General features: G+C 39.9%; 1 protein-coding gene across 1 annotated transcript in view; it reads right to left on the reverse strand.

The window, feature by feature from the left end:
• LOC137034929 (phosphatidylinositol transfer protein beta isoform-like) overlaps positions 1 to 7,692 on the reverse strand; it is a 38,438-nt gene extending 30,746 nt beyond the window's left edge. Inside the window, exons 1-5 of the mRNA XM_067408176.1 lie at positions 7,673 to 7,692; positions 6,201 to 6,231; positions 4,723 to 4,868; positions 4,491 to 4,582; positions 4,149 to 4,156 (exon numbers count right to left, since the gene is read on the reverse strand). Of these exons, the coding sequence (XP_067264277.1) occupies positions 4,149 to 4,156; positions 4,491 to 4,582; positions 4,723 to 4,868; positions 6,201 to 6,231; positions 7,673 to 7,692 (297 nt within the window). The remainder of the gene's footprint in view (positions 1 to 4,148; positions 4,157 to 4,490; positions 4,583 to 4,722; positions 4,869 to 6,200; positions 6,232 to 7,672) is intronic.
• Between the last annotated feature and the right edge of the window lie 6,884 nt (positions 7,693 to 14,576).

Here is a 14,576-nt window from a genome sequence, read left to right on the forward strand (position 1 = left end):
TAACACTTGAGGAGGCAGGGTACCTAAACCTTCCACGTCCCATCCAAAACCCACATATGCAGGTTCCAAAGATCAGGATGCGGGTGCCAGAGGGTGCCCCCTCTCTGAGAAAGAAGGTCCTTCCTCAGAGGAATTGACCAGGAGGGGCTGTCGTGAGGAGTACAAGTTTGGAGAACCAGGTCCAGCCGGGCCAATAAGGCACAACCATGAAGACCTGCTCCTCGTCCTCCCCTGATCTTGCACAATGTCTGTGCAGGAAGGCTCACTGGGGTAAATGCATACTTCCATAGGCCCTGTGGTCAGATGTGTGCCAGAGCCTCCGTGCCGAGGGTGTCCTCAGTCAGGGAGTAAAACAACTGGCAGTGGGAAGTGTCTGGAGAGGTAAACAGGTCTACCTGAGCATCTCCGAAGCATTCTCAAATCAGCTAAACCTTCGTGAAGACACGGGGAGACGAGGACAACCCGAATGGGAGAACCTTGTATTGTTATGCCTGCCCCCCGAAAGCAAACCACAGGAACGGTCTGTGTTGAGGAAGAGTGGAAACATCAAAGTATGCGTCCTTTAGGTCGATCGCTGCAAACCAATCCATACGACGAATGCACAATCGTATGATCAAATTGCCCATGATCATAGAGCGAACACCCTGAAACCAGGGGGGATGCCGGATGAACTGAATCGCATTGATCGATTGGATGAGCCAGCGGGGTGGACTGGGGAGCTCTAGCCAGGCCCCCAGAAACCAAGCCAGTGGGGTCAGAGGAACTACAGGCGTACCCACGATGGGACAGCATGGTGGAACAGAAGGCCCTGACATGGGAGGCATAGCATCCCTTAGTGAGGGCGTGTGTACACACGTCTGATTCCACATAATGGCAGAGGGGGCGTGAGAAGGCATTCTCGGGCTGGCTCTTACTGGTTACTGGCAACCGAGGAAGAGGGGGATGAGAGCTGCGAGGTGTTATGTCACCTGCTTACATCCGTGCCCTTTCAAGCCACGGAGGTAGAGAAAACAGCTCTTTGATTGAGAATTCAGGTGGAACAGAAAGAAAACGAGAACAAAAGATTCTCACCCGGCCCTCCTCCAGGGGAAGGAGTGGTCCTGCTACCATCTCCTGGAGAGCTGACATCTCTAGAGATAAAGCCGAAGACGGGCTTGTTAAGGTGTTAAGGCATCAGCAGGCCACCAGGGCAGAATATGTTTGATCCCCTTCAGGCTACTTCTGAGCAGCCGAGAATTGCTGGGCGAAACTCTTGACCGCATTGCCAAAGAGGCCAGCCTAGGAGACGGGGAGTTGCGGAGCTAAGTCCGATCAAACTCCCTCATGTCTGACAGGTTTAGCCATAGGTGGCGCTCCTGGACCACCAAAGTGGACATCACCTGACCAAGGGACCAACCAGTGACCTTCGTCTCCCGTAGAGCGAGGTCGTAGCAGTGCGCGCCTCCGGCATGAGTCCCTGGTCAGCACTGCCCTTGTGCAACTGTTTAAGCACCTTGGTCTGATGTACTTGCAGGATGGCCATGGTGTGCAAGGCGGAAGCGGCCTGACCTGCAGCTCTGTAAGCTTTGCCAACAAGCGTGGACGAGAAATTACAGGCCTTGGACGGGTGCTTGTGATCGCCAAGCCAGGTGGAGGCGTTCTGAGGAAACAGCTGTATATCAACAGAGCGCTCCACTGGGGGGATCCCCACATACCCCTTGGCCACTCCCCCATCAAGGGCAGTGAAGGTAGAGGTAGCCCCAGAATGGTTTCAGACAGTTAAAGGTGCCTTCCACAAACTGGTGACTTCCTGATGTACCTTCAGGAAGAATGAAACTGGTAGGGGGCGCTGGTGATCAGCATGTACATCCCCCAGGAACCAATCATCCAGCCTTGAGCCCTCGGGATACGGTGGAGGGTTCCACTCGAGCCCAATGCTCTCAGCTGCCCAGGAAAGCATGGCCGTCAGCTCGGTATTTAGACTCAGGCAACGCTGGCATCCCAGAGGAAGGCAACGCAGCCAAATCCTCATCTCCCAAGGACTCAAGCCTGCCTTGTGGTACTGTCGATCGACATCTGGTTGTCCGCCGGAGCCCCGAATGAGATGCTGGGACCCTGACGAGAGGGATCAGTGAACTCAGCCAGAATCTCCACAGCTTGCGGTGTTTGCTAGGGGGGTGTGGCCCGAGGAGGCTGTCTCATCACAGAGGCCCACACCTTCACCTTCAGATCACCCTGGCCACCAGCCAAAGTAGCCCCTTTCACGAGAAGAGGAACTAGATTGGGGCGTGGCAGAGGGGACTCTACCTCATTTGAATGGTCATATTTCCACAGTGGGAACATGAGTCATCCACGAACGCAGCCTCAGCATGCTGAAAGCCTAGACACGTGAGACTTGAAGCACACAGGGGAGACACAGAGCTGGAACAGAAGCAGGAAACTCTTCCAACAATCTCCGCTGAACCGCACCGTCACACCAACACCACTGAAGACTCGTAGATGCACACTCTGGTGAAAGCACAGCAACAATGAAGTGCTCAGTGAAAGCTTAAATGAGAGTATGCTCTCGCTGCTCCTTATATACCCACAGAGTGGTGCAGAGATTGTGATGCAAATTCCGCAGACCAAGGTACTCAGTGTACCATTGGCTCATTTTGTTACCACTCTAAGGTAATTGGGCTCTCGGGCGAGACCCCATTCGTCAGTACGTTCTGATGTAATGTCAAGCGTGACCGACTGAAAGAGAACCATAGTTACTATACCATTGGGCATTAAAGACCCAGTGAAATCAAGATCAAGATTTTTTTTTTTGCTTTTAGTCAATATCTATTAACTTTGTGGCATGCTTTCTAAATGTTAAAGCACTCCTAAAAGTTGACTAAGGCCGTGTGTCCACCTAAGCGTTTTTTTCCAGCTGCTAGCGTATTTTCAATTGTTTTCAATGGGAACGCTGCATTTTTTAAACGCCAGGAGCGTAGCGAGGCGCTGAGCATCTTTTTCATGCTCAAGCGCTGAGAGCTCGGCGTTTTTTACAGGTAGCCTCGAGTTGAAGAATGTTCAACTTTGAGTAAAACGCTGCGCTCATCACTGTCACTTTTTATCCAGCCATCCAATCAGAGTGAAGGAGGGGCGGGACAAATACAACACTGGCCAACTGATATTCCGTATCATAGCAACAAAGCGTCTCATTAGAAAAAAACGCTACGCTGCAGAAGCGCTCTCAAGCGCTCACAGACGGGCGTTTTAAGCAGAGCGCCTAGCGTTTTCACCTGGCTAAAAACGCTCTGGTGGACACACGGCCTAAAACTTGATGCAAATAAAACGTACAGTCTTTCAGGAAAATGACCAAATAATATTAATGAATCATCTTGTAATAATAATTAATAATAATAATTCCTTACATTTATATAGCGTTTTTCTGTGCACTCAAAGCACTTTACATATTGAGGGGGGAATCTCCTCAACCACCACCGATGTGCAGCATCCACCTGGATGATGTGACGGCAGCCATATTGCGCCAGAACGCCCACCATACACCAGCTTATTGGTGGAGAGGAGGCAGAGTGATGAAGCCAATCAGTATATGGGGATTATTAGGAGGCCATGATGGACAGAGGCCAATGGGCAAATTTGGCCAGGATGTCAGGGTTACACCCCTACTCTTTTCGAAGGACATCCTGGGATTTTTAACGACCACATAGAGAGTCAGGACCTCGGTTTAACGTCTCATCCGAAGGACGGTGCTCCCCATCACTATACTGGGGTGTTAGGACCCAAACAGACCAAAGGGTGAGCACCCCCTGCTGGCCTCACTAACACCTCTTCCAGCAGCTACCTGGTTTTTCCCTGGAGGTCTCCCATCCAGGTACTAACCAGGCTCAGCCCTGCTTAGCTTCACTGGGCAACCAGTCTTGGGCTACAGGGTGATATGGCTGCTGGCTTGAATGCGTGTATGCAGTTTTTTTGTCTAATAAAATGCCTTTTGGAATGAGAAAAAGTATGGTTATGTCCTGCAATGACATTTACTTAAGCACTTGAAGAAATTTCAAGAAAACTGTGTTTGTCAAACCATTTAACAGGGTTTTGAAATATGCCATTTCTTACACATGATAAACAAAAAGAGGCCATTTAATTTAATACAACGAACAAACAGTTTTCAGTGCACTTACCGTTACAACTGTGGCAAACATGTATTGCAAAAAAAGAGAAAAAACATATATATTAAACATATATTAAAAGTAAACTTCATATGAATATAAATTCTTAAAACCTAAAAAACTGAAACATGATTGATCAAACATAAAGAAAGTGCAACTTACTTAAGGTTGAATGTTTAGAATAGAAATTTACTGATGAAGCCAAAAAAAAAAAAAAAAGTATAATATGACTTTATAATTAACCAATTTAAAGCATTTATTTCACTGGGTGGTGCATATCTTTACTGTGCACATCTCTAACCTGACAGTCTGTGATGCATAACCGATAAGCTTGTATCAAAGTTTTCCACCCACTTGTTCTGCAATAAGGGTAGGCATTCCAGGCCTTTTCATGGAACACAAGTGAGCCTTCAGGAGCAATCACCTTTACAAAGCCTGGTACTTTGCTGGGCAGCAGAACATACAGAATGAAAAACACAAATGATGTTCAAATTAATATGTTGTCAAATTGTACTGAAAGCCAGGCTTTTTGTGAAGTCATCACTGGTATGCATACAGGTACACCCACATCTTCATATGTATATACCTTTTGAGATGGTAGATTTTGTGCGTGTACTGTCCTTTCTCGCCAGCCTTTTCATAGGGCTCATTCTTCAATATCTCTATGCCCTCTCCTCCGCCGGTCTCATTCTTGCTGGCTTCTGCCACAGAGTACAGCTGACCTACTTGATACTGAAACAAACCATAACAACCAAAAACATTTAGGCTATGTTCAGAATGGATTCTACCATACTGCTTACTGAATCTGGTGACTGTGGAGGCCATTTGAGTATAGTGAACTCATTGTCATGTTCAAGAGACCAGTTTGAGATGATTTGAGCTTTGTGACATGGTGCTGGAAGATGTCATCAGAAGATGTGGTCATAAAGGGATGGACATGGTCAGCAACAATACTCAAGTAGGCTGTGGCATTTAAATGATGTTCAATTGGTACTAAGGGATCCCCCTCATCATTACACCACCATCACCAGCCTAAACCATTGATGCAAGGCAGGATGGATCCATGCTTTAATGTTTTTTACACCAAATTCTGACCCTACCACCCGAATGTCACAGCAGAAATTGAGACTCATCAAACCAGGCAACGTTTTTGTAATCTTCTATTGTCCTATTTCGGAGAGCCCATGTGAATTGTAGCCTCAGCTTCCCGTTCTTAGCTGACAGGAGTGGCCTTCTGCTGCTGTAGCCCATCTGCTTCAAGATTCGATGTGTTGTGCATTCAGAGATGCTCTTCTGAACCTCGGTTGTAACAAGTGGTTATTTGAGTTACTGTTGCCTTTCTAGCAGCTTGAACCAGTATGGCCATTCTCCTCTGACCTCTGGAATCAACAAGGCATTTTTGCCCACAGAACTGCCGCTCACTGGACATTCTCTGAAAACCGTAGAGATGGATGTGCGTGAAAATCCCAGTAGAACAGCAGTTTCTGAAATACTGAGACCAGATCGTCTGGCACCAACAACCATGCCACATTCAAAGTCACTTAAATCATCTTTCTTCCCCATTCTGATGCTCAGTTTGAACTTCACCATATCATCTTGACCATGTCTACATGCCTAAATGCATTGAGTTGCTGCAATGTGATTGGCTGATTAAATATTTGTGTTAATGGGCAGCTGAACAGGTGTGCCTAATAAAGTGGCCAGCATGTGTAAAGTGATAATAAAAAGTATTCACACCCCTGTTAAAATTGCAGCTTTTTTAGATGTAAAAAGTAGCTAATGCTATGGGGAAACCCTCTTACACCACCATACTAAAGCCTTATTGAATCACACCAGTGTAAGTATGCTGGCCAATGGCGTTCAAATAGTATTAATAAAAGAGTAGGTCTCCAGACTATTGACTGTATGCTACTGTAAATACTTCAATATGCTACTGTAGTAAAACTATAACCTATGTTCACAGTCTTTCACAGAGGCATGAGTTAAAGAATTTATAAATTAATTTGACAGTATAGATTTATATTTAGCTGCACTATTTAAAAATAAAAGCAATAATAAACTCACCTCTTCAACAGTGCATGGCAAAACAATGTGGCTGAAACACACCGAGAGATACTGAAATGAGACTTACATACAGACAAAAAGACAATGCAATACAATTTACACATAGCATTCTTGGTGAGTCAAGAACATGACAGGCACAGGGGATATTGTAGCTCACCCAAAATGAAAATTATATATATATATATATATATATATATATATATATATATATATATATATATATATATATATATATATATATATATACTGCTGCACAATATACTGAAGTTATCAAAAGTGTATGCTATATAAAGAAATATTATAATATTGACCACACATCTTTGTTGATGCTAATTTATTCATTCTTGAAGTGAACTTTTGCCCGTAAGACTGCATGAAGATCGTGTGCAATACCAGTAGCTGTATCTCATATTGAAGGCTGGTTCTCCGGAGGTCACATTTCTCAGCAGTATACGTCATCGAGAATGTCTCATTTCAGAAAAGTAACCATTATAAAATTAACTGTTATTCTTTGTGAGACGTAATTTCAGTAATTTCTTTCTTACTTAGGATTTTAATGGTTACTTTCCTGAAATGACAAAACCAGCATTTTGGGGGGGCTGAAATTCGACATATTTAAGCTGTGAATATTACAACTGAAAACATTTCACACACAATTTCATTATTAAAAAATTCAATAATGCATATTCACCTTTCAAACTTAAATTTACAAAATGTTCTGTTTTTTTTTTAAATACCACCTATAATATTCAGAGGGCAATTTTTGGTCCATTTTATTTTATTTATTTTTTTACAGTAGAAATAAAATGGGATGGCATAAATGAGAGAATATTTTCACTTTTGGGTGGACTATCCCTTTAAGGAACAAGAATGAACAAAGTGTTTAATGTGTACATATGCCTTCTAATGTACTTTATAAGGCAACTTCAGATGTACTCACTCAGTTGCTTTTTTATTGTTAACTTATCCATGTGCTATTATTAAAAAAAATCATTATTATTATTTTTCAGAATTCATAAAAATCTAATTTACACACACATTATATATAACCACTGCTAGAGAAAAAAGCATTTGCAGACTATTGACTCAAACCATCATAGCCTATAGACCCTGTGACAACTAGCCCCGGTCTACCCTTAAAACAAAACTTCCAAGCAGACAAAGTTACAAATGAGCTACTAATAACTCTTCGCCACTTTTTTGAGATAATTTACGTCATGTAATAGAGGAAAGCAACAGTAAAGGTGATGACCAACTGCATGTGTTTAGTTGCTGTCAGAGCCGGTAGGCCAGACCTGAGTTCACCGGCATCACACACACACATTATCACACAAACGCACAACATCTAAAAGTCACGCAAACTATGTAGAGACTCTGTAAAGTGCAATAAAAACTATTCACTGTGTAATAACGAAACAGAAACGTCCATAAAATAAATAAAAAAAAAAAAAAAAATGAAATGTAACACTTACTATTCTTTGATGAGCACCATCTTCACCTCCGCGGCTGCGCCACTATACTGACGTCACATGCGCTTATAAAGGCGCTGCCTCTCTCTCTCTCTCTCTCTCTCTCTCTCTCTCTCTCTCTCTCTCACTGAACAGCGCTTTCTTCATTACGTCAAATTCTTCTCATAATAGCCACTTATCATCCTTTATTACAACGTTTTGACTTAAAAATGTTGACAATTAAGAGTAAAAGGTAGACATATGCCAGCAATATATATATATATATATATATATATATATATATATATATATATATATATATATATATATATATATATATATATATATATATATATATGAAGAGTTCAGATCCAAATATATTATATATATATAAATGCACAAATAACTAAATAACTAAATGCACAAATACCATAACCAAAATACTGTATAGGATTACTGTAAATATTCAAGTTCTCAGGAAAAAAGTAGGATACTATTAAATATAATTATTTAACATTATTAAATATTGTCCTGGATTGTGACAGACAATTCTAAGGAATATTTTGTTATCAAAGATAACAGCTACTTGAAGTCCTTTAAAGCATGTGTTTGGAAGTCTGTTGGATGTGGAATTCTGGCGAACAAGCCGCTGTTTTTAAGAAGATTACTGTGAGCATGAAACAGAGATGCCTTTGTGAACGGACACGTCACTGTTTTTTTCTTTCTTTTTTTCTTTTCATCATACAATTCGTGGAGGAAAACAGTGCCTATACCTTTGACAGGGAAAAAATACTGCACTGTTTATAGTATAACAGTTATGAAAATGATAGCCTATGTTATGAGACTTAAGTGAACTTAATGAAACTTAAATTACTGTTGATACATTTTAAGATGGAACAAAACAAACCAAATCTTCTTTTGTGGTCATAAGAGAAAACCGTGAAATCACCTGGTAGTCACTTTAGTCCTGAGGATAATGAACTCTCGACAGTGAGTCTAGACGGTAACATCTTTTGAGCTTGTTCACAGTAGCATCACGACAGTCTAAAACAGTGTTGTAAAAAGGACTCTTAACTCCATGAGGTTGTGTAAGGACAGAGCTATTGCAACTCTGGAATTAACAGAATTAACAGCTTTTCTAATTCTGTGTATTAACATCTTAAACATTCACAGTAGGATTTACTGTTACTACACAGGCAGTGGAGACTTACTAAGTTAAAGGAATAGCTCACCCAAAAATATGTGGGAATGATAATCCATTCTAACTTAAGTGGACATAATGTGTTTGTGTGTTATAATCATCATACTGTTAAAAGTTATAACCACACATGGCAAAGTTGTATAATGTTGGTATGATTATGCATGAGATTATACAAGATTTGTGAAGATTTTTTTTAAGGCATTTTGCATTATAAAGGCTTCATAGAAAGTGTTACCAAAGGGAATTTAAAGTAGTTTAGCATAAGGCATAACAAAATGTGAAAAATCCAGGGGTCTGAATACTTTTGCAAGGCACTCTAAATAGTCAAAATGAAGAAAAAAGTATTGTGCCATTTGGTTATCTGTGTATCTCTTATATATTTGAGAGATTTATTAAGTCAGCAGGTTAGCGCTAAGATGGCTGAGTAGGCAAGACAGTGTTGTAGTTGAGACCAGTGTCCTGTTGCATGAAGCTAGCTGAACAAACTCTAACCCCCAGTTTCACAGACATGACTTAACCTCTTCCACTCTGAGGCATTTTTTAGATTTCCGCCTGAATTTGACAAACCCAAAGTTTAAATGTTCGCCCTTCACACATACAGTGAGAGAAATGTAAAATATTGGTGTCATTGTAAAGAAAACCTCTCAAAATAACAAAATCAGACTGTAATACTTCAGAAATTACATTGTATGCATTTAAAATACTGTAATAAGCACTTAAAAAATAGGCGATTTTTGTTTTTTTTGTTTAAAATCCTGTTTTTGAAAATCTGTAAATCAGGTTCTGTTTGCTCTAGGGACCTGCTGATTGTTTTCTTTGATTCCACTAGGTGACAGCTTGTACTAGAAAAAAATATTTTGAATCTATCATCTTCTAAACAGAAGTTATTGAAATGTAACTGAAGGGAGGCAAAATGATATTTTAGCGTATGCAAGTGTTCTTTGGATTGTCCTTTGCAAAAACATGTTTTACAGACTGCATTACCCCAAAAATCCTATTTTTATTATATGGTATAGCACTTTATTTTATTATTTATTGATTTTCTTCATTTTCATCTTTGTTTCTGAGATGCAAAACAAGTACTATGCTAAAAGGCATAAAAGAATGAGATTTTGTTTAGCGTTTTATACTTTTTATTCTCCTTTCAGGTGACACAAGACAGTATAACACATAAAATAAAATGTATGTGGTCTTTAACAATGTAAACATGATCTACATCCTCCACATTTTTATCATTCTGTGCATCACTATAATATTTTGTCCCTTGTGTTGAGAGCATCACCTTCCTCTGGCCTGTCTTGAAGATGTGAAGCTGTGGACCATCTTTGCCGGTGTTGCAGTCGATTCTGTTCCCTTTGGAATGTGTGTTCCCCCTGCTGACTGCGCATGCGCCATGAAACACCGCTGGATGAACGGAAAGCGAAGGAGGACAAAAATATTGGCGCTACGTTTAAATGTCTTGCACTGTAGCATAATAAAATGATTCTCACTGTCCAGTTTTATTTCTGTGAATTGAATTAATCTTGGACTTGTTCATAGTTTATGTATTATGCCTGTATTTACTTTATTATGCCTGAATTTATTCAGTTGAATTGTGCCAACACAAATTAGCTTATGTCCAAACTTGATGCCTCATATTACTGCATTTTTATTTTTTAGCATTATTATTATAGCAAAAATACAGAGATGACATGTTTATGATATACAACAACAGTATACAAAATGTATTAACAATGTTCACTGTTTCCAAAGTAGCCTACACATGCTAAAATTTGAGTTCCTCAAATTATTGTCACAAGGGAAACAGATACTATGTTATATTTTGTTCCTTATATAAAAAAAAATGAATAAATATATATGGATACAATTATATGTTGTCATTATTGCCTTCTTTAATATTTTTCACATGCAAGATGCAAGGGTGCAATATAACATTCTTAACAAAATTAATGTGTAATTTCAAAGGGCACTAATGAAATCAATCAATCAAGAAGAAAAAGTGTTTGGAGGCAACAAGGTATTTTTCATGCAACACAATCAGATGTAGTGTTATTGTGAAACATGTATGCTTGAAAGAAAACTCTTGTTTGTAGAGCCCTGATGATGGCAAAAGGTGTCTCAGTTTCACACTGGGTTTGTGAAAGCCTGCCTCACCCACTTCAGAGGGACACTATTTCATGTGGCGTGTTTGCTTTGAAGGTGTGATAGCATTATATAAAAATATTAAATGTCCATTGAAATGGTACAATACTTTAAAGTTAATTTGTCTTATTACTTCAGTTTGCAGAACACATTGTGCAAAATTCTACAATAAACTTCTCCAGTGAGCCACAAGACATAACACGGTTCAGAATGGAGATTGCTTTAACACTGCTACACCAATCTGGTATGGCTACTTATGAATACCATTGATGTGCTTTTTGGTGTGCACCTTCACTAGTGTTGTACCTCCATAGATGACCTAAGTGAACTGTGCCACTTTTGTGGAGAGGCAGAAACAGTTGAAGACACTGGAGGAGAGACTGAAACATTTGAAGACTCTGAAGTTCTTTTATGTTGACAGATTGCTTGTGACTACTGCGGGCGGTGGTTCCATTTAAAACGTGTGGGCAATCCATCTACAGAGAAAGAATACAAATGTGTTTCTTGCAATAAATGACTCAGTTATGAAGCCTTTGTTTTTGGAGGGTTTTTTTCTCAATTTTCACTTTGGGTAAACTCTTTTCTTTTATAAAATTTGCCATTTAAAATCACCTGTGAACTCCTTGTGGTTCAAATAGGCCTGCAATGGAGGCTTCTGTACTAACCAAAGCCTTAATAAACATGGCATTAAAATCTGTAGTGCATTTTAAATTGGAAAAGGAATAAAGATTTAAAAAAAATAAATAAATAAAAAATGCTTAAAAAAAAAAAATACCACCTTCGAGGGGAAAAATAGTTTTTTGAACCTTTTGGGTCCCCATGCTTGTGAAAAGGGGAACACAGATTCTGAAGGGAACAATCAAATTTGCAATAATGCTAAATGGTAATATGAGGCATAAAGTTTGGACATAAGCTAATTTGTGTTGGCACAATTCAAATTTATAAATTCAGGCATAATACATAAACTATGAACAAGTCCAAGATTAATTTAATTCACAGAAATAAAACTGGACTGAATCATTTTATTATGCTACAGTGCAAGACATTTAAACGTAGCGCCAATATTTTTGTCCTCCTTCGCTTTCCGTCCATCCAGCGGTGTTTCATGGCGCATGCGCAGTCAGCAGGGGGAACACACATTCCAAAGGGAACAGAATCGACTGCAACACCGGTGGTCCAGGATCTCATGCAGTATCTGAAACAAAAAATAAAAGTTGTTAGTTAGTTGTTTACAATATAATAATATACATTTGACGATTTCAAAATGTAGATTTACTCAAATTACGATTTTATTGAAGTCTGCATACTTGTATACTAATATGTATGAGTATGCATACTTATACGCAGTTTCGTCAAATGTTTTGTCAAATGTAACAGTTTATTGGCTTAGTTGCTGTGCTTTGCCATTTCAAAATAATAATTTTATCATTAAATAAGCATTAGCATTGTAAATGCAGGAATATATGAGCTTACCAGTCAAGCGCAGAGTCCTCTCGAATCCCTCGAGAAAAGCGAGCTGTCATTTTCGCCAAATCATAACACGGCGTCACTGGTCAATGCCTCATCACGTTCAAGTGCTTCAAAAACGTTTCTATCGGTGCCATTGGTACTTTTCCCTCTCCATATGCCATTTTAGAAGTCAAAACAATACACAAACTATGAAAACACATGCAAATCTTCCATCAAACAGCTCCTCTCATCACTCGCAACGCGATCACACGCCCACCACGTGAAACTGAAGCTACGGTGTGATCCCGCCTGTCTGCCTCAATGATTTGTTGAATATCTCGCCATCTGATTGGACTAGAAGTTTGATTGACATGTCCCTGGACAAAAAGGATCTTTAGCTTTATACACATGCCTGATATGTATATCATCGTCATCACTGAAGGAAGCCAGACCGTTTGGATGATGGTGTGAAGATCGCGTGTTTCTTCATTCGTCTCCATTTTGTGTTTCGGACAACCGCGACATAACAGTGGATTATTTACCAATATAAGCTCACAGAAAAGTGAAAGTAGGCTCATTTGAAAGAAAACTTAATAAGGTAAAAGATGATATAGAGTTTGTGGCTGATTTTATCTTAGAGAAGCATTGAAAGGGGTAGAAATGTGACGTTTGTGTTTGTTTTTTCCACATTTATCAAATTTATTGCGCGATTCTTTTGAAGATCGTTCAAATGATGTTGTTAAAACAATAAAATAAACTATATAGCCGAATTCCTGAGAACGAGAGCTTTCTTCTGATATATGACATGTCTGTTTTATGAAATATGCGAAAAATTCATATTCATATTTATATTTCCTCATCGTAGTCAAGGGGAGGGGCGTTTTTGGCATGATTGTATATTTAAGCTTTATCTTACTAATTTGTGTAACATAAACACAGAACTAATTATATTCTTTGTAAAGATTAGATTCTAAGCTTTCAAATGGTACCATATATGGGTTGGTAGTATCTCCAGAAATTTTAAAACAAAATAAGTGAAAATATTGTGACGTCGTTTCGGCCCGCCCACGGGCCGGGAGAGTGGAAGAGGTTAAGCTAGTCCCAGACTAAAATGCATGTTTGAGCTGTTGTAACTGAAAGCAAATTGCACGGACATATCTTAAAACATCTCAGTGCCATTGTTTTGTCTCAAGATGCACACCAGTAATATTTTTTCTAAGGCAAGTTTATAAAAGCCACCCTTATTCAACTAAGGTCTAATCCTGGCTTAATCTAAGCCCCGTCTGTGAAACCAGGCCTGAGTTTTAAGAGTAAGTTTAGAGTTGACAAAAGAAAAACTATACATGTACTACCTGGTTTAGATCAGGTTCAGCGGGCTCAAAATGCTTGCTATAAACACTCAGAAACTGTGATAAATTGGAGTACACGCACCTGAAAATGTGTGATGTGCAGTGAACAACCAATCACACGGAACATGGAGAGCATCAGTTTATTCGACTTCTCGTGAGAGATGTTACAATTCAGCAATAAGATTTCGAGGTCATTATTAAAACTTTCATTTAAACGCATTTACAAGGCAGAAATAAACTGCTGCTGCAGCAAAGTAATGAAGTAAACCAGTGGTTCTCAACCCTATTCCTGTAGCACCCCCAGCAGTACACATTTTGAATGTTGCACAGTTTGCTACAATGTAAAGTAGTGAGTGTACAGCTTGTATAACAGTGGAAATTTGCTGTCCCCTCAAAATAACTCGACACACAGCCATAATATCTAAATCGCTGGCCACAAAAGTGAGTACACCCCTAAGAGAAAATGTCCAAATTGGGCCCAATTAGCCATTTTCTCTCCCCGGTGTCATGTGACTCGTTAGTGTTACAAGGTCTCAGGTGAGAATGGGGAGCAGGTGTGTTAAATTTGGTGTTATCGCTCTCACTCTCTCATACTGGTCACTGGAAGTTCAACATGGCACCTCATGGCAAAAAACTCTCTGAGGATCTGAAAAAAGGAGTTGTTGCTCTACATAAAGATGGAGTAGGCTATAAGAAGATTTCCAAGACCATACAGCGGTTTAACAGGACAGGTTCCACTCAGAACAGGCCTCGCCATGGTCGACAAAGAAGTTGAGTGCATGTGCTC

This window comes from Chanodichthys erythropterus, chromosome 13 (genome assembly GCF_024489055.1).
Source record: "Chanodichthys erythropterus isolate Z2021 chromosome 13, ASM2448905v1, whole genome shotgun sequence".
Taxonomy (NCBI): domain Eukaryota; kingdom Metazoa; phylum Chordata; class Actinopteri; order Cypriniformes; family Xenocyprididae; genus Chanodichthys; species Chanodichthys erythropterus.